The sequence below is a fragment of the Ursus americanus genome, chromosome X (genome assembly GCF_024610735.1).
Source record: "Ursus americanus isolate L20-20 chromosome X, mUrsAme1.1.p, whole genome shotgun sequence".
In the NCBI taxonomy this organism is placed as follows: domain Eukaryota; kingdom Metazoa; phylum Chordata; class Mammalia; order Carnivora; family Ursidae; genus Ursus; species Ursus americanus.
The window spans coordinates 108,507,121-108,528,675 of NC_142164.1; the positions used below are offsets into that span (position 1 = coordinate 108,507,121).

Sequence of the window (21,555 nt, forward strand, 5' to 3'; positions counted from 1 at the left end):
TGTGTGTGTGTGTGTGTGTGTGTGTGTGTGTGTGTGTGTGTGTGTGTATGTATATATGCCACATCTTTATCCATTCATTTATGGATGGACACTTAGGTTGCTTCCATATCTTGGCTATTGTATATAATACTGCAGTAAACATAGGGGGTGCATTTATCTTTTCAAATTAGTGTTTTCATTTTCTTTGGGTAAATACCCAGTAGTGGAATTACTGGATCATAGGGTAATTCTATTTTTTACTTTTTGAGAAACCTACATACTGTTTCCTGCAGTGGCTGCACCAGTTTGCATTCCCACCAACAGTGCATAGCGGTTCCTTTTTCTCCATATTCTCGCCAACACTTGTCTCTTGTGTTTTTGTATTTAGCCATTCTGACAGGTGTGAAGTGATATCTCATTGTGATTTTGATTTGGATTTCCCTGATGATGAGTGATGTTGAGCATCTTTTCATGTGTCTATTGGTCATCTGGATGTCTTCTTTGGAAAAATGTCTATTCAGGTCCTCTGCCCATTTTTTAATTAGATTATTTGTTTTTTTGGTGTTGAGTTCTAAAAGTTCTTTATATATTTTCAATATTAACCCCTTATCAGATATATCATTTGCAGATATCTTCCTCCATTTAGTAGGTTGCCTTTTTGTTTTGTTGATGGTTTCCTTCACTGTGCAAAAGCTTTTAATTTTGGTATAGTCCCAATAGTTTAATTTTGCTTTTGTTTCCCTTGCCAGAGGAGGCATATAGAAAAGTAGAAAGATAGGAAAACAGAGACACATAGAAAAATGTTTCTATGGACAATGTCAAAGAAATTACTGCTTATGTTTACTTCTAGGAATTTTATGGTTTCTGGCCTCACATTTAGGTTTGTTTTTTTTTTTAAGATTTTATTTATTTATTTGAGAGAGAGCGAGAGAGAACACGAGCAGGGTTGGGGCAGAGGGAAAAGCGGACTCCCTGCTGAGCAGGGAGCCAGACCTGGTGCTTGATCCCAGGGCCCTGGGATCATGACCTGAGCTGAAGGCAGATGCTTAACCAACTGAGCCACCCAGGCGCCCCCACATTTAGGTTTTTAATCCATTTCAAGTTTGTTTTTGTGTAACAAAGTAGTCCAGTTTTGTTGTTTCACATGTAGCTGTCCAGTTTTCCCAGCACCATTTGTTGAAGAGACTGTCTTTTCCCCATTGTTGTAAATCAATTGACCATATACGTGTGGGTTTATTTCTGGACTCTGTTCTGTTCCATTGATCTATGTGTCTGTTTTTGTGCCTGTACCATACTGTTTTGATTACTACAACTTTGTAGTATATCTTGAAATCTGGGATTGTGATACTTCCAGCTTTGTTCTTCTTTTTCAAGATTGCTTTGACAAAGGTTTTAAAAGCTTTTGGAGAACATTAAAGACATAATGATGTAAAACATCAATTAATGTGATTCTCACATTGCAAAAAAAAATTCTTTTGAGTGCCGCTTTGAGTAACAAGAGTGCCTGAAAGTGAGTTTGCCCAACCACCTCCCAGCAAGGGACACAGGCCCTTTGGGCAATGTGTAAAGCGTATGTGAGAATAGTAACAAAAGAGATTATATATACATAAATGTATATGTATATATATATTTAAGATTTTATTTATTTGACAGAGAGAGAGACAGCCAGTGAGAGAGGGAACACAAGCAGGGGGAGTGGGAGAGGAAGAAGTAGGCTCCCAGCAGAGCAGGGAGCCCGATGCGGGGCTCGATCCCAGGACCCTGGGATCAGGCCCTGCACCAAAGGTAGATGCTTAATGACTGAGCCACCCAGGCGCCCCCAAAAGAGATATTTAGTAGTAGTCTTTATTAAACATTATCAGCTTGTGCTGTGGCTTTAGAAAAGCCATTGGATTTATTTTACTTACTCTATCAGATTGCTTTATTAGCTAGTTATGTGTCACACACATTATGTTTTTCATTTTTAAAATTATGAAAGTAATTCATGTTTGGAGAGCGGATATCAAAGTACTCAGAGTAAAAAATGAGCATCTTTTTTTTTAAAATGAGCATCTTTTTATTCATCCCATCCTTTCCTCCTTTCCACCCTCTTCTCTCCAAATAGAAGTTTTATTTGTGTTTTCCCAGACTTTTTTCTGTGCATTCACAAACATATATGGGTTTTAATTTTTTAAACATAAATTTGAATATATTGTGAATGTTGTTCTGTGATTTATTTTTACCCTTAAAATATGTATATTCTGGAAATCTTTCCGTTTTGCTTCATATATATTTTATGTTGTATTGTACTATTCTGTGGTATGGATTACCATAATTGGTTTAATCTGTCCCTAACGATGGATGTTTAGGTTGTGTCCATATTCTCGTTTAAGTCATCTGTAGTATAGAGCTTTCTGTATAAGTGTGAAGGCTACATTTTTAGAAGTAGAATTATTGGTTCAAAGAGAATGTGTGCTTTTAAGTGTTGATATATACTATTAAATTGCATTCGCAAAGGGTGTGTCAAGCTATGCTCCACTATTATTTATTTTTTTTTTTTAAATGATTTTTTATTATATTATGTTAGTCACCATACAGTACATCCCCGGTTTCCGATGTAAGGCTCGATGATTCATTAGTTGTGTATAACACCCAGTGCACCATGCAATACGTGCCCTCCTTACTACCCATCACCGGTCTATCCCATTCCCCCACCCCCCTCCCCTCTGAAGTCCTCAGTTTGTTTCTCATAGTCCATAGTCTCTCATGTTTCATTCCCCCTTCTGATTACCCCCCCTTTCTTTATCCCTTTCTTCCCCTACCGATCATCCTAGTTCTTATGTTCCATAGATGAGAGAAATCATATGATAGTTGTCTTTCTCTGCTTGACTTATTTCACTTAGCATTATCTCCTCCAGTGCCGTCCATGTTGTAGCAAATGTTGAGAACTCGTTCTTTCTGATAGCTGAGTAATATTCCATTGTATATATGGACCACAACTTCTTTTTTTTTTTTTTTTTTTTAAGATTTTATTTATTTATTTGACAGAGACAGAGACAGCCAGTGAGAGAGGGAACACAAGCAGGGGGAGTGGGAGAGGAAGGAGCAGGCTCATAGCAGAGGAGCCTGATGTGGGACTCGATCCCACAATGCCGGGATCACGCCCTGAGCCGAAGGCAGACGCTTAACTGCTGTGCCACCCAGGCGTCCCATGGACCACAACTTCTTAATCCAGTCATCTGTTGAAGGGCATCTCGGCTCCTTCCACAATTTAGCTATTGTGGACATTGCTGCTATGAACATTGGGGTGCATATGGCCCTTCTCTTCACTACGTCTGTATCTTTGGGGTAAATACCCAGTAGTGCAATGGCTGGATCATAGGGTAGCTCAATTTTTAACTTTTTAAGGGACCTCCACACTGTTTTCCAGAGTGGCTGTACCAACTTGCATTCCCACCAACAATGTAGGAGGGATTCCCTTTCTCCACATCCTCTCCAACAATTGCTGTTTCTTGCCTTGTCTATTTTTGCCATTCTAACTGGCGTAAGGTGGTATCTCAGTGTGGTTTTGATTTGAATTTCCTTGATGGCTAATGATTTTGAACATTTTTTCATGTGTCTGTTAGCCATTTGTATGTCTTCATTGGAAAAGTGTCTGTTCATATCTTCTGCCCATTTTTTGATTTGTTTATTTGTTTCTCGTGTATTGAGTTTGAGAAGTTCTTTGTAGATCTTGGATACCAGTCCTTTATCTGTAGTGTCATTTGCAAATATATTCTCCCATTCCGTGGGCTGCCTCTTAGTTTTTCTGACTGTTTCCTTGGATGTGCAGAAACTTTTAATCTTGATGAAGTCCCATAACTTCATTTTATCTTTTGTTTCTCTTGCCTTTGGGGATGTGTCATGAAAAAGGTTGCTTTGGCCGATGTCGTAGAGGTTGTTGCCTATGTTCTCCTCTAGAATTTTGATGGATTCCTGTCTCACATCGAGGTCTTTCATCCATTTGGAGTTTATTTTTGTGTATGGTGTGAGATAGTGGTCAAGTTTCATTCTCTTGCATGTATATGCTCCACTATTATTGTATAGATGTTTCTATTCCCACACCTTCAGTAGCATCGGATGTCATCAATCTTTAAAAATTTTATGTATCTTTTTTGGGGGGAGTTGGGGGTGGGGATGGTATCTCATTTCTGTAATTTGCACTGAACCGATTACCAGTGAAACTGAGCTTTTAAAATATGTTTAATGGCCTTTTATTTTTCTGTGAATTACCTGATTGTAGCCTTTGCCTGTTTTTCTGTTGGATTTCTGTTCTTACTCATTGATTTGTGGGTGCCCTTTCAGCCAAGCTTGAAACTTTGCCAAGAGCCGTCTTAAATCACCATTCTTTCTTGACCCTGGCCTGCAAATAGCCATTTAATTAGGAAGGCCCACCCACTTAGCTTCCTAATTATTTTTTTCTCATGTCTCTTTCTAACCTTACCACCACTGTGCCTTGTGCAGGCTTTCCCCTTGCCTGAACTGTTCAGCTAGCCTTATAACTGCCTCTAACCTTTACCCTTCCACACAACTGCCAGAAATATCTGATATAGGAGCCTTAACCACATTATTCTCTTGCTTAAAACTCTTGATGTTCCCAGTTGCACTCAGGATGAAGTGTAAGTTTGTTAATATGGCCTTTAAGGTGCTGTATGATCTGGATTATGGCTGCCACTCCTTGCTTTGTATTTTATGTTCTAAATTGCTTCTGATAGCCTGCCGATACCATGTTCCTTTTTAGAGCTGGTTACCTCTGGTTAACGCTAAGATTCTAGTTAGGCATTAAATCCTCCAGTGTATCTTCCCTAATTCCCTCTTTCTATTCTTATACTTCTTTAGCACCTGTGCATTTATCAATCTTTATAGGAATTGGATTATATTATTATTTTCATTGTCTCTTCCTAGACTGTGAGTTCCTTTTGAACCATTAACTGTCTTTGTATTCTTGGTGTCTGTCATAGGTCCTGGTACATACTTGTTTGTTAAATGAAGAAAGGATGGAGAATACAGGAAGATGAATACATATAGAAGGAGAAAATGGGTTTTGTTTTGGACAGGTGCCTTTGGGAAATTTGAGGTGGGATGACTACTTAGCAGACTGTTGCAAGTAAAGCGTTCAGAACTTAAAAACAAGGTTAGGCTTGGGTATGTGGATATGGCAGTTTTCAGTTTAAATGTTAATGATGGAAGCCTTGAGAATGAATAAACTAGTCCAGGGAGACTACCTAGAAGAAGAGGGGAGTGTCAAGGTTAGAACCTTGAGAAATACCCACTCACCTTTATGATTTATAAGTAGCCATATCAGATACTTACTAAAGGTCAGTTGAGAGGAAAGCTGATTGTTGACTATTTGGTGGATAGGAAGTTTATTGGTTATATTAGCAAGAACTAAAGACCAGGTGAAAATATCCTCAGGTAGAGTTAGATTTGTAGTTGTGGGAGCAGAATATTGATAGATTTCATTCCTGATGGCCTCAGTTTACTCTGTGAAATAGGAAACTGACAAAGGCCGGAGGGAAGGATTCATACATAGATTGAATGTCTACTGTGTTCCAACTCTCTTGTTGAGAAGAAAGTTAACAAAATAATAAACATATAATGAGGATACATAAAATTTGTCTTAAAGTGAATGGTAAATGGAACAGCAGCTGTATGAGATGGCCTAGGGACACATGACAATATTTTGGAGGGTTCAGCTAAGGATGAACACTAAATATATGGTACTACATGTAATAAACATGTGGGACTTTTCTCCAGCAGCGTTCAGCAACTGAGTATAAATAAATTTTTTTTAAGGTTCGTTTATTTATTTATAGCACAAGCAGGGAGAGGGGCAGAGGGAAAGAATCTGAAGCAGACTCCATGCTCAGTGTGAGCCTGATGTGGGACTTCATCTCGTGAACCTGAGATCATGATCTGAGCCAAAATCAAAAGTCAGACAGTTAACCGACTGAGCCACCCAGGTGTCCTATGGCGATCTTGAATTAAGGTTTGGAGATAATGAAATGATAGTGGGATAATTGATTTTGGATGACATGATACTCTGAAACCTGGGTGTGAAAGAGTGTTACAGAATGTTAGTGTTTGGTCCCCTTCACTTTTTTTATCTCTATCAGTGGTTCTCAATTGGGAAGGGGGGCAATTTGCCCCCAGTGAGACATTTGGCAATGTCTGGGGACATTGTCGTTCATCACAACTGTGTGTGTGGGGGGTGCTACTTACATTTAGTGGGTAGAGACCAGGGACACTGCTAAACATCCTACAATGCACAGAACAGCTCCCACAACAGAATGTTGACCCCAAATGGCAGTAGTGCCAAAGTTGAGAAACTGTGATCTGTATTAATTCCTTGGTGATCTCATCTAATTCCTGGCTTTAAATACAGCTTATATGCAAATGACTTTCAAATCTGTATTTCTTTTTTTTTTTTTTTTAAATGATTTTTTATTATATTATGTTAGTCACCATACAGTACATCCCCGGTTTCCGATGTAAGGCTCGATGATTCATTAGTTGTGTATAAAACCCAGTGCACCATGCAATACGTGCCCTCCTTACTACCCATCACCGGTCAAATCTGTATTTCTAATTCAGACTTTTTGCTCCCAACTCAGACTTGAATATCCACTCAACATCCACACTTGGATGTCCAGTAGACATCTCAGACTTCCATCTGCAGCCTTTCCGATCTTGAGGAGTGGCAACTGTTATTCTAGTTGCTGGGGCCAAAAACCTTGGTGATTATTTCTTTCACACACTGCATCTAGTCCATAAGGAAATGCTGTGGGCTTTACCTTCAAAATATTTTCAAAATCCAACTACTTCTTGACATCTCTCTTGCTATCAGCTGGTACAAGTTGCCTTTATCTCTCACCTAGATGACTTCAGTAGCTTCCTCACTGACTTCTTTATAACCTTACAGTTTGTAGTCTGTAAACAGTAAGCAGAATATTCCTTTTAAAACATAAATGAGATTATATCACTTCTCTGCTCAAAATTGTCCAGGGGCTCACCATTTTACTCAGAGTATAAGTCAGAGTCCTTATAGTGGCCTCCATGGCTCTACATATGACCCCTCATCTCTCTAACCTTGTTTCCTACTGCTGTCCCACTTGCATAATAAATTTGTAGCCACACTCACTTCCTTGTTTTTCAAACATGTGGACCCATCTCCTGCTTTAGGGCCTTGGCGCTGGCTATTCTGTCTGCCTGGAATACTCTTCCTGTAGGTAACTGCATGGTTAATAATCACCTTTAGGGTTCTTCTCGCATGTAGTCTTCCATATGAGGCTTGTTCTGATCACCCTTTTTAAAGTATTTCTTTTTGGGGTGCTGGGTGGCTCAGTCGGTTAAGCATCTGCTTTTGGCTCAGGTCATGACTCCTTGCTCAGCAGGGTGTCTGCTTCTCCCTCTCTCTGCCCTTCCCCCCAACTTGTGCACTTCTCCCCACCTTCTGTCTTTCTCTCTCTTTCTCAAATAAATAAAATCTTTAAAAAGTGTATTTCTTTTTAAGATTTATTTATTATTATTTTTAAAGGTATTAGAGAGAGAAAGAGTGCGCGCACATGCACGCGCCAGGGGGTGGGGTGGGAGGTGAAGGCAGAGGGAGCCTTAAGCAGACCCTGCGCTGGACATGGAGCCCATTACAGGGCTCAATCTCATGAACGAAGCTGAAACCAAGAGTCGGCCCTGCTTGACCGACTGCGTCATCCAGGCGCCTCACCCTATTTAAAGTTTTGCAAAACTCTTCTGTTACATTTTTCTCTGCATCTCCCTTACTCTGCTTTACTTTCTTTTTTTGCATAGCACTTCTCATTTTTAACATAGAATATATTCTGCTTATGTTATGGTGTTTCTCATCTTTCTCTTTACTAGCATGTGAATACCACAAGGGGGGGATTTTTGTCTATTTTGCTACTTAATGTACATCAGGAGCCTTCAGTAGTGTCTGACAGTAGTAGGCACTTTGTAAATATTTGTGAATAAATAAATGAAGTTTCAAGGACTAGAATTTTTGATGAGGTCAAAGAAGTAGTTGATTAAAAGTAAGGAAGTAGAAGTTAAAGATAGGAGTCTGTGGTCAGAAGTAGACTCTGGGAATACAGCCATAAACAAGCAGTAAAAGAACTCCTGTCCTTATGGAGCTTGCCTTCTAGCTGGGGAAATGCATAATAAACCAGGCAAAATAAATAAAGTCTATATTATGTTTGATGGTTGTACCTGCTTAGGAAAGGGGAGGGTGACATTTTAGGTAGGTTGGCCAGGAAGGTTTTGCTGAGAAGATGCCATTGGAGTGAAGATCTGAAGAAAGGGAGAGAAGGAACCGTGAGCTTACAAGGGTAAGAATATTGCAGGCAAAGGGGTAATGCAGTTAATGCTCAGACTGGCCTCAGAGTCTGTGGAATATGAGAAGAAATAGCCTTTAAGGAGAATCATAGGTAGGTAGCAAGGAGAGGGGTTAAAAGAACATTCTTTACTACCGTCTAAGAAAGAATAATTTTTTTCTCACAGTAAAAAAGAATGAGCCCTTGTGTTTTTTTTAGCTATTGCTTTTGCGAATTATATATATATATATATGTATAATTTTTTTTTTAAAGTAAGCTCTCTGCCCAACGTCAGGCTTGAACTCAGGACCCCAAGATCAGGAGTTGCGTGCTGTACTGACTGAGCCATCCAGGTGCCCCTACAAATTATATCTTTGGGTTTAGGAAGTCATTCAAGAACTGATGATGACAAACCATATTCTTTAAAAACATTTTTAAAAGCAACTTTATATCATTACCTTTTGTGGACAGCAGAGGGAACCATTTTGCCAATTATCTAAATCTGGAGGTAGCTTGTTTTGAGATAAAACCCTTTCATTTATTTATGAAAAAGGAGAAGTTCCTTTGATTTTCAAAAAATCAGTATTTGTTTTCTTCCAGGGCTCTGTTAATATTTATTTGTATGACTATACTGATGTAAGTAACTTTGATAGAGTATTCATGAAATTTAGAAGAATTAATAAACAGTATGAATATCTTAGAGAATAAATTGCATTTTATCCATAATCATTGTCTGTTTTTTTTTTTTTTACTTGTCAGCTAATAGTGGCATTGATGACATACTGTTAAATTTGGTTTATCTCTTTAGATTATAGTTTGAATCTTAAAATTCTCTTTCCTGCTCATTCCTGTCTTAATTCTGTTTTGTAGCAGAAAATGTATATTGCCATTTGAATTTAGTTTGCTTTGCTACAGAAAGTCTTATTCTTATTTGGTTATATGATAGTGTAAGGTCCTAGGAACCTTATGTGTGCCTTGAATGTTTCCTCCATTCTGTGAATGTGCAGCACAAGTTTATCTACTGCCGAAGTTAATCTTTTGTTAAATCCACCTCCCTTTTTTCCTTCCGTATGTAGTAACAGTTAGTTGACCTTTAGCCCCTTCATGAAGTGGCAGTAGCTCTGCTTCTTACTTACCAGCTACTTATTTATCAAATAACTTTGATCTTTGGTCAAGCTAACTTTTGCCCTGCTGACTTAGGTGGTTTTTAAGAATCAAATTAAGATTATGTGATTAAAATTAAGGATTTTGAAGGCTAATAATTAAAGAACTTTAAGACTTCAAGGGTATAAAAGATATCACTGGAAAAGTACAGGATAATGAGATGGGTTTAAAGGGGGCATTTAAAAAAGGAATCAACCTACCAGATATGTTTTTAAATTATATCTTGGTGAAAGAATTAGTTGAAAGCTTGTTTACTGTTCTTCAGGTGATCACTTGGTTAATTCATTTTTTTTCAAGATCTTGTTGTTGGGTACTCTGCTGGAAATAACAATATGAATAAGATATATCTGCTTTTGAGAATCCCTTAGTCTCAGAGGAGTAAACACATTTCAAGAGTAGTTTTGCAGCTGAAGGCAAGAGCGCCTCCTTTGAGGGGGTTTAGGAGTGGGCAGGAGTTGGTCAGGGAAGCCTTAAAGAGACCAGGAGAGCTGGGCTTTGAAGTGGATTAGTTGGAGTTGTCCAAGCAGGTGATGTGGTAGGATGTTCCAAGGAGTTGTCTGCCTACGTTTAAATCTAGCTCTGATACTTCTGGCATATTCTTAGGCAATTGTCCATCAATTTTATCATCTATAAAATGGGGATAATAATTGCATTGACTTTATAGGGTTGTTGTGAGAATTAAATATATGGAAAACATTTAGAACAGTGCCTGGCATATACTAAATGATTGAAGGTTAACTTTTAATGTTGTTATCCGAGGGATCTAAGGATAGAACTGGCAGGTCTTGGTCTTTGAATGTGAGTGTTAAGGGAAAAGGATGCATCTAGTGCAGTGGTTCTCAGCCTTGGATCCACATTAGGGTCACCTTGGGAGTTAAAATGTGCTGATGCCTGGGGCCCACCCCAGACCAATTAAATCGATATCCTGAGGATGTGGCCCCAAGTGATTCTGATGTTTAGTTGGGCTGATAACCTCTGGTCTAGGACTATTTCCAGGCTTCTGGCTTGGGTGATTGGGTTGATGATGGTGCTGTATACTAGGATAAAAAGCAAATTGAAAGAAAATGTGTTGCTTTTAACAGAGCACTTAGGCTTTCTAAGAAATCTGTTAGCATTTGGATGCTTTAAATTTTTATAACTAAAGGATGCTTTTTAAATATTGGTTTCTGGATTGGATATTGTAAATGATCCTGGACTATATGACTTTCATGTTCTTGTGTCTGCATTTTATACTTGGAGGTAGTTTCTGTTTTTGTTTTTTTAGATATTATCTGCTGCTGTTCATTCTCTTTGGACTTACCAGCTTTCAACATACCCTATAATTTATACATTTATTAGGTTTGTTTGATTCCCTCTTTTAAAATTTCTTGTTGATTGCTTCTCTCTTTTTCCCCTATCTGCACCCCAACCACTACTGCCACCACCACTAGAAGGTAAGCTCCGCAAGAGCAGGGATCTTTGTTATTTTTTGTTCACTAATGAATCCTGAACTTCTGGTACATACTATATAACACATATTTCATAGATAAATGAATGGATTACTATCAGTCTGTTTTTGTTTCCTTCCAGGTTCTTGGCTCTGCTCCAGAGTAAGTGAGATATAGAGCAGAGTTTCAGAGAGATTTCTGAGAACTGTTTTCTTCCTGTATTTAATTTATAAACATGGAGTTTAATTTTTGATTGCTAAAAGTTGTGAGATACAGTTGAGCAAATGCTTCTTATTACATCTTAACAAAAAACTTTTTTTTTTTAATATTTTGGTAGGAACCACCAAAGCCACCTCTAAATAATTTTAAAGTGGGAATGAAACTTGAAGCTATAGACAAAAAGAACCCTTATCTGATCTGCCCTGCAACTATTGGAGATGTTAGAGGAGATGAAGTTTATATCACATTTGATGGCTGGAGTGGAGCTTTTGATTATTGGTGCAAGTACGATTGTCGAGATATTTTCCCAGTTGGGTGGTGCCACCTGACAGGAGATGTGTTACAACCACCAGGAACACATGGTAAGATAATAAATAACTACATGTTCTTTTATTTTATTAAAGTTAGATCTAACTGCTCAATTGGCATTGAGGTTAGGACTTCTTGCTCAGCTGGAGCAGCAGACAGAACAGGGAGGGCACTGCCTAGGCTAGAGAACTGGAAGTAGAAGATGGCAATGATTAGGGGCGCCTGGGTGGTGCAGTCATTCAGCGTCTGCCTTCGGCTCAGGGCGTGATCCCAGAGTCCTGGGATTGAGCCCTGCATCAGGCTCCTCCGCTGGGAGCCTGCTTCTTCCTCTCCCACTCCCCCTGCTTGTGTTCCCTCTCTCACTGGCAGTCTCTGTCAAATAAATAAATAAAATCTTAAAAAAAAAAAAAAGAAGATGGCAATGATTAGAATTTTTGAGGGCCAATTCAGCATCATAATCTGAATTGACAGTCCACATTGGGAGAATATGGGCAAGCTACAAGTCACGCTTGGACCATTAAAGCATTTTGGGGTGCGTAGCTATCTTTATAGTTGATATTCAATTTAAAATTACATATAGTATTCCATTGTGTATATCTCCAAGGTAGTTTTTAAAGGGTAAGGCATAACAACTGTTATATACATATTGTGCACAATTTTGGTCAGTTTTTTAAATTGATACTTAGATAGTCTTAAGTAAAATCTACCTGTCAATGAAAATTTTATTTTATTTATTTATTTTATAGAAAGATTTATTTATTTGAGAGAGAGAGAGAGAACTTGTGTGTGAGTTGGGGGAGGGGCAGAGGGATAGAATCTCAAGCAGACTCCCCACTGAGCACCGAGCCCAACATGGGACTTGATCGAGATCATGACCTGAGCTGAAGTCAAGAGTCAGACATTCAACCGACTGCGCCACCCAGGCGCCCATGTCAGTGAAAATTTTAGACTATGGAAGCCATCATAGATTAACATGTTATTATAGTCAGGTGTTTATCAGTTGTAATGCTGTGCTTCCTAAGTTGAATTCTGTGATCATCTAGATATATTCTTTCAGAAAAAAATCATCAAAATATTGAGGTTCCTTAGAGACTCTTCCAAGAGCTTAGACATGCCTAACCTGCTCTTCTATGATGGAATAGCTGCTGAGATTTAAGTGGGATCTAAGCATAGAACCTAATCATTGACTTAAGTTAAATATAAACTTATTAGTAGGATCAAATGTAAATGTATTTAAAATTTATCCAACTAAAATTTATTTATACTAGAAAAAAAGATGAGTGTAGAAAACATGTAAGTAATGTGTGCAGGATGAGAGCAGTGACTAGATAAAAGCATATAGCCATATTCTTGTAACTGCTGTAGAATCTTTTTTGATTTGGAACTTTAACATATCCCATTATATTACAATACTATATACCATGATGTCCTTTTTATTAGGGGCCTATTTTACCAGTTCCCTGCTGCCATAATTCTAGGAAGTAGATATTAATGGCTGATTTTTATAAAATTTAATATGTTCCAGATCTATGTATGTATGATACTAAGGCAGTCTGTGCCCTCAAGGAGTTTACCTTCTAGTCGAAGAGGGATAAGAATAGTGGAAGAATAGACTTAAAAAAATAGTGGAAGAATAGACTTAAAATACACACACACACACACACACACACACACACAATTAGCAATGCAAAAATAGAGATGTGTGCTAGATATGAAAGTGGCCCAAAGACATCCAGTTTGTTTAGACTGGAGGGAAAAGCGGTTGGGTAAAGGAATGCTTAACAGAAAGACACATGATGTGAGTATTAAGAGAGGGGAAGGAGTTTGTCAGGCAGAATAGAGATAAAGGTAGGGTGGGCACATCACAAAGGTATAAAATCACAGTTTACCCTGAAAGCGAGGTAGTTCAGTTTGGAACATGGTGACTTTGGGATGCATGGCCAAGAATGCTGTTGTCTTCCACTATCTGGTCTCCATTTTTTTCTTAGTAACACGATTCAGCTGCCTGACAGGAAGACTACATTTACAGCTTCCCTAGCAGTTATATATGGCCATGAGACTAAGTCCTGGTCAATGGGATAAAAGTAGAGCTAGTATGTTCTACTTACAGGAAGTGTATTAGAAAGGGATGAATATACCCTCTGTCTTCCTTCTTCCTGCTTCTTTCCTGCTGCTAGTTATGTGCTTGTTTTGGGTGGAGTTCCATCTTGAACCATGAAATGGGGACCATATTCTAGGCATAGTGGAGCAGAAAGCAGAACGGAGCCAAAATCCCTGAGAATTTTGTGGAGCAAAATTTTCATACTGGCTTGTTCCAGACTGTTATTTGAGAAAAATAAACTTCTATGTTATATAAACCACTATTCTTTTAGGTTTTTCTGTTACTGTTAGCTGAACTTAATCCTAACTAATTCAGGGTAACTTTAGGACACCAGGTGAACATGTCCGTTGGATAGCTGCACATTCAGGTATGGAGCCCAAAAGAGATAGGTCTTAGTTGACAAAGCAGGTTTGAGAGCCATCATGCTCATTCAAATAAATATTCTGTGTGTCAGATAGGATTGTAGGTGCTGTTGGGGGAGGGGAGGATGGTAGGCAGCTTACACATCCAACTGATAGCCGTAAGTGGGGGAAGTTCTGGGTGTGGCTTTAATTGTACATGTGTAACAGGTAGAAGTAGAAAAGGACCAAGGACAGAACCTTGTGGGTGAATTTTTAAAACAATTCTCACACTTGAATCACCTTGGGCCAGGGGATCTTATTCAAAGATTGATGCCCTTGAACTCATACCTAGGGGTTCTGAATCAGTAGGTCTGGAGTGGGGCTCGGGTGTTTCCATTGCACATGGTTTGAGTCCCAGACTTTGAGAAACACAAAAATAAGGGAAGAGTAGAAGATAGAAATCAATTCAGGACACTAAGAAGAAGTATATGTAAATGTAGGAGAGTTTCTAGGTTGGTTTCCCTAACAACAGGAGGTGAAAGATTTTTTAGGAGGTGTTCAACATTGTCAAGTACAGCATAAACGTCAAGAGGAGAGGAGAGCTCATTAAGTAAAAGATTGCTTGCTAGACTATTTTGAAAAGCCAGATTTAGAGAGCTGAGTACATAGATGCAGAGCATTTTTGAAAAATGTGGTTTCATGGATACTTTCTGAGATCCGCCTCCTTCTGTCCTTTACCCCACTAGACATTTCACCTGTTAAAGTGAAATTTATTTATTTATTTTTTTTTTTTAAAAAGATTTTATTTATTTGACAGAGAGAGACAGCCAGCGAGAGAGGGAACACAAGCAGGGGGAGTGGGAGAGGAAGAAGCAGGCTCCTAGTGGAGGAGCCTGACGTGGGGCTCGAACCCAGAACGCTGGGATCACGCCCTGAGCCGAAGGCAGACGCTTAACCACTGCGCTACCCAGGCGCCCCTAAAGTGAAATTTAGAAACCTTACTTCAATTTATATCCCTTTATTCTCCCTCATTCATAATATAATTTTCTTAAATATTTACAATCATTGAGAATGAATTAGACAGTGTTATAATTTTTGTTTAACTGTTAAACATAATTAGAAAATTCAGGAGAAGGAAAGTATTGTATTTACCCACATTTTTGCCATTTCAGTTCTTGGTTCCTGATTTTCAGATTCCTTTTTTTTTTTTTTATCATTTCCTTTCTGTTTTAGAGAACTTCTTTTAGTCATTCTTTTAGGATAGGTCATCTGGCAACAAATTCTTAGTTTTCTATTATCCAGGAATGTCTTTATTTCCCCTTCATTCTTGAAGGATAGTTGCTGGATATAGAATTCTGTGTTGACACTTCTTTTCTCTAAGTACGTGAAAAATGTAGTGCAACTTCCTTTTGGCTTCCAGGGTTTCTATTGAGAAGTTCGGTGTTACTCGGATTGTTTTTCCCCTGTAGGTTCCATTATGATTATAAGTCTGTTTTTGCTTGTAGTTCTTCTAGTGTTTACTTTATGCTTTATCTAATTTGTGGCTACATCATCAGGTGTGTAGAAATTTTGAACTGCTATAGTGTCCTCGTCGGTTGAACCTTCTGTAGTAACCTCTTTTTGGTGACTTCTTTTTTTAACCTTAAAATCTGCTTTATCTTATATTAATGTCGCTATACCAGCCTTTGTTTTGTTGGTGTTCTTGGTCTCTCTGTTTCTAATGTTCAACATTTATCTACTCTAATCTAAAAAGATGCATTTTTTGTAAATAGTTGGATTTTGATTTCTTGGCTAGTCAGCCAGTCTGTCTTTTAACTGGAGCTTCTAATCTATTTATATTGATTGTGATTACAGATATATTTGCTTTTCAGTATGCCACCTTATTTTGAGCTTTTTATTTGTCCTGCCTTTTCTATGTTTTATTTTCCTTTCTTGTCCTTTTTGGGCTATTTTTTCTTATTCCATTTTTCCTCTCTTCTTGTTTGGAAGTTATACACTATATTTTCTGTTCTTTTAATACTCTAAACATTTTAACATGCTTTCTTGACTTAATGGAAGTCTGAAATTGATCAATATCTTTATTCTGCACTAAGACAATAAAAGGAACTTAGAACACTCTACCCATTTATCCCCTTCTCATTTATGTTGTTACTATTGTATATTTTATTTTATTTTATTTATTTTGAGGTGTGGGGGGGTAGAGGGAGAGGGAGAGAGAGAATCTTTTTTTTTATAATAATATTTTTTATTATATTATGTTAGTCACCATACAGTACATCCCTGGTTTTTGATGTGAAGTTCGATGATTCATTAGTTGCGTATAACACCCAGTGCACCATGTAATACATGCCCTCCTTACTACCCATCACCAGTCTATCCCACTCCCTCACCCCCCTCCCCTCTGAAGCCCGCAGTTTGTTTCTCAGAGTCCATGGTCGGGAGAGAGAGAATCTTAAGCAGGAGCCCATCGAGGGGGTTGATCTTACAGCCCTGAGATCCTGACCTGAGTCAAAATCAAGAGTTGGACGCCGAACCAGCTGAGCCACCCAGGCACTCCACTGTTGTATGTGTTAATTAATTATATCTTTTAGGAATCCTATTAGCTATTATTATTGTTCATATAGTCAGTATTTGTTGAGATTCACCAACATATTCAACATGTTCTTCCCTGTTTATTCCTTCTTAGCATCTCAAACCTTTCATCTGGGGTTAATTCTCTTACGTCTGAGATAGATCCTTCAGATTTTTCTTAAGTGAGGGGTCTGCTAGTGGCATGCCCTCTCAGTTCACATTCATCTGAATATGTCATTTTTTTCAACTCCTCCCTTGAAAGACATTTTCTCTGGGTAGAGAATTCTAGACTGACAGGCATTTTCTTTCAGTACATTGAAGATATCATTCTTTTACCTTTTGGTTTCCATTACTATTAAGAATTCAACTGTCAATCTAATTATTTTTCCTCTGATTTGTCATTTTTTTTCTCTAGCTACTTTAATATTTTCACGTCATCTTTGGTGTTTGCAGTTTTATTCTGATACTTCTAGGTGTGGGTTTTTTGAATCTTGATATCTTGGCAGAACCACATATATACAAATGATGATTTGTTTATTTTTATGTGTAAAAAACTTTAAATTTTTATATTACATTTTAACTGTTTTATCATCATTAAGGATTTCAAATGGCACAAATAATTTGACATTATAAAGCACTTCTCATGACTGCTTTATGAATACAAATAATCCAAACCATGTGAAAGTAGAATTTGGAAGTGTTGGAGTAGAAACAAAGATGTGCCCACTGTTGCCACATTCTGTTTTGTAAAGATTCACTGAAGTCCCCAGAAGAATCTTAGGATTCTGGGAAAAGTATGGTTAAAGATTATAAGTTGATACTCACCCAAATATATTTCATAAATGATTCATTTTTATTTTTCCAAGTATTGCTTATTCATTACATAGATTAATGGAGTTACTACTGTACTTATTATACAAGGTGAAATACTCTTTGAGTAGAGAAAACATTTACTTTAGCCAATAATCATTAAATGACAGCTATAATATAAAAATATCATTTCTTAGATGCAATGTGATATATTCTAAAATCATAATACTTAGAAATTGTTTTTCATTATTTTAGTATAAGTTTTTCTCTAATAGAAAAAAAATAATAAATGCTCAAAGCTTAAAATTCAGAAAAGCATGCAGAGATAATCATGACAAGTAGTTTGATCTGTATTTGGCTTCGTACTGCTTTTTCTTCTTTTTGTCTTACACATATAGATTTATTTTTTATTTCTTTATTTTTTTTGAATTTTTAAATTTTTTTGTAAAATTCACAGTTTATGCTTTATTCACTTAACATTAAATCATGTCATACACATATAGATTTAGAATACACATGGCCAAATCAATAGAGAATGTTGAAATAAGTTATGGTATAGTTATTCTTTAGAATAATATAGACCATTTAGGAAAATGAGAGGATTCCTGTTTACTAAGGAAGCTTCCCAAGATGTGTTAAGTGAAAAAAGCAACCCCTCAAAATACATACAGTATAATAGCATTAAGTCAAAACAAATATGTATTTCTATATATAACTGTAGATGTATGTATATTGATACATAGAGAAGATCTGAAAGTCTATATATCAAATCCGTAGTAGTAATTATATCTGGAAAGGTGTGTTGAGTAGTAAAGGGAACTTTTGCTTTTATCTGTGGCTTTTTAAAAAATTTTTAATTAATTTTTAAAAAGATTTTATTATTTACTTATTTGCCAGAGAGAGAGAAAGCAAGCACAGGGAGGGGGAGCGGCAGGCAGAGGGAGAAGCAGGTTCCTCTCTGAGCGGGGAGCCTGATGCAGTACTTGATCTCAGGACCTTGGGATCATGACCTGAGCCAAAGGCAGACTCTTAACGAATGAGCCACCCAGGCAGGCATCCCTGTGGTTTTTTTTAAAAAAGAACATGCTGTAGGTTACATTTGTACTTTAAAATAATTAATAATTTTATTTTGAAAGGAATTATTCTGCATATTCTTGTTTCTTACCTACTTTTCATAATACATTGTGATTGTGTTCCCATGTAAAGTATATCCCTACAAAATTATATTTCTGTACCATATTACATCATATGGCTCTACCATAATTTAGCCAAACTTCTATTTTGTTTGAGATAGGTGATATGATCAATATATCTTTCAATATCTCTAATTATTTCCATAGAATAAATTTGCTGGGTTAGGGGATATGTTTCTAAGGTTGACAAATTGTCTTTCAGAAAGTAATACCCATTTCCATTTCCCTCAGAGGTGAGTGAAAGTGGTTTTTTCCTTCTCTGGCCAACTTTGGGCATTACCTTGTAATTTTTGCTAATTAAAAAAATGTTTTTAAGGGATTCCTGGGTGGCTCAGTCAGTTAAGCATCTGCCTTTGGCTCAGGTCGTGATCCCAGGGTCTTGGGATCTAGTCTGCATTGGGCTCCTTGCTCTGTGGGGGCCTGCTTCTCCCTCTGCCTGCTGCTCCCCCTGCTTGTGTGCGTGCTCTCAGTCTCTCTGACAAATAAATAAAATCTTTAAAAAAATGTTTTTAAAATTTTTATTTCTTAGATTATTAGTGAGGTTGGGTCTTTTTTCCCCATGTACCTTGGCCATTAATATCCCATTATAATTTTCCTGCTAGTTACCTTTTCCCACTTTTTTATTGTTTTCTTTCTTACTGATTTGCTTTGAGTGCTTCATTTATTACACATAGCAATAAATGTCAAAAAAGCAGAACAAAAAAGAAAAGTAAAAACTTAGTTATTTGCTTTTTTTCAAATTCCAGTATAGTTAACATATAGTATTAAATTGGTTTCAGGTGTATAATATAGTGATCCAGCAATTCTCTACATTATTCAGTGCTTATCATGATAAGTGAACTCTTTTTTAAATTTATTTGTTTATCTTAAAGATTTTATTTGAGAGAGAAACAGAGCATGAGGGGGGAGGGGCAGAGGGAGAGGGACAAGCCAACTTCCCGCTGAGTGGGGAGCCTGATGCGGGACTTGATCCCAGGACCCTGAGGTCATGATCTGAGCTGAAGTCAGCTGCTTAACTGACTGAGCCACCCAGGTACCCCCATGATAAGTGTACTCTTAATCCTCTTCACCTATTTTACCCATCCCTTCTGGTAACCATCAGTTTGTTCTCTATATCTAAGAGTCCGTTTCTTTTTTTTTTTTTTTAAAGATTTTATTTATTTATTCGACAAAGATAGAGACAGCCAGTGAGAGAGGGAACACAAGCAGGGGGAGTGGGAGAGGAAGAAGCAGGCTCATAGCGGAAGAGCCTGATGTGGGGCTCGATCCCAGAACGCCGGGATCACGCCCTGAGCCGAAGGCAGACGCTTAACCGCTGTGCCACCCAGGCGCCCCTAAGAGTCCGTTTCTTGGTTTGTCTGTCTTTCCTTTGCTCATTTGTTTTATTCCTTAAATCCACATATGAGTGAATTATATGGTATTTGTCTTTCTCTGACTTATTTCACTTAGCATTATACTGTCTAGCTCCACCCATGTTGTTGTAAATGGCAAGATTTCATTCTTTTTTATGGCTGAATAATATTCCTCTGTGTGTGTGTGTGTATGTGTGTCCGTGTGTGTGTGTGTTTATACACCACATCTTTATCCATTTATTAGTGGATACTTGGGCGGCTTCCATAATATGGCTATTGTAAATAATGCTACAATAAACATAAGGTGCATGTATCCTTTTGAGTTACTGCTTTTGTATTTTTGGGGCAAGTATTCAGTAGTGTGGTTACTGGATCACAGGGTAGTTCTATTTTTAACTTTTTGAGAAACCTACATACTGTCTTCCAGAGAGGCTACACCAGTTTGCATTCCTACCAACAGTGCACAGTGGTTCCTTTTTCTCCACATCCTCACCAACACTTGTTGTCTCTTCTGTTTTTGATTTTAGCCATTCTGACAGGTGTGTGGTGATACCTCATTGTGGTTTTGATTTGCATTTCCCTGATAAGTGATGTTGAGCATGTTTTCATGTGTCTGTTGGCCCTCTGTATGTCTTCTTTGGAGAAATGCCTGTTCATTTCTTCTGCCCATTTTTTAATTGGATTATTTGTTTTTTGGGGTGTTGAGTTGTATCAGTTCTTTATATATTTTGGATACTAACCCTATATTGGATATGTCATTTGCAAATACCTTCTTCCATTCTGTAGGTTGCCTTTTCATTTTGTTGATTGTTTCCTTTGCTGTGCAGAAGCTTTTTATTTTGATGTAGTCCCAATAGGTTTTTTTGCTTTTATTTCCCTTGCCTGATGAGACATATCTAAAAGGTGTTGCTAAAGCTCATGCCAGAGAAGTTACTGCCTGTGCTGTCCTCTGGGTTTTTTTTGGTTCCAGGTCTCACATTTAGGTCTTTAATACATTTTGGGTTTATTTTTGTGTATGGTGTGTGACGTCATGAAAGTAAAACCTTTTTTCTCAGTCATTTGCTTTTTAATGTTATTTATGGTCTTTAAAAAATGTGCAGAAATACTAATTTTATTGACTTGAATATTAAATAATTTAAGGGTCTAAAATAAGGGTCTTAGCTAAATAATTTCAAAAGGTACACAAATAACATTTAATTAATTGAATTTCATAAATTTTTAAAAATCTGTATTATTTTTGTTCATTTTGAATATTTCTTAAACACATTGGAAATGTTTGGTTTTCAACTTTTATATAACTGCTTTTCCAACATTTTTTAAGGATATAACAGTTAAAGCTTTTTCAATACTTAATGACTAAAGATAATTCGCTTGCATAGTTTCTTAATGAAATGTAATGAGGCATCCATGAATGCCACTTGATTTGACTTTACATTAAAAAAACTACTTATTTAAGCTTTACTGGCTTTTTTTTCAAGAATAGTAGTAAAGTTTAATACACTTTAAAACTTAGAGTAACAAATTTTTACTTTGTTAACACTTCTATAATCAGAAACATCCAAGTTCTTTATGTGCTTTTCATTGGTAGCAAAATCCACCGGGAAACTTACCTTGGGTAGAAAATTCAGCAAGCTATGTGGCTTTTTTCCTCTTGTTTATTTAGGTTTTCCTTTCTTGGCCTTTGTTATGACCCTATAATCTTTCAAAGCCCTTCACCTCTTGTTGGTGCTGTCACCGCTCATCGGAT

The 21,555-nt window shown here is 37.3% G+C and overlaps 1 protein-coding gene across 3 annotated transcripts in view; it reads left to right on the top strand.

Moving 5' to 3' along the window:
- Positions 1–21,555, top strand: part of SCML2 (Scm polycomb group protein like 2) — a 94,008-nt gene that overhangs the window by 34,581 nt on the left and 37,872 nt on the right. For all 3 annotated transcript variants that reach the window (XM_045778014.2, XM_087860365.1, XM_087860366.1), the window contains exon 7: positions 11,250–11,493. In XM_045778014.2, the coding sequence (XP_045633970.1) occupies positions 11,250–11,493 (244 nt within the window). The remainder of the gene's footprint in view (positions 1–11,249; positions 11,494–21,555) is intronic.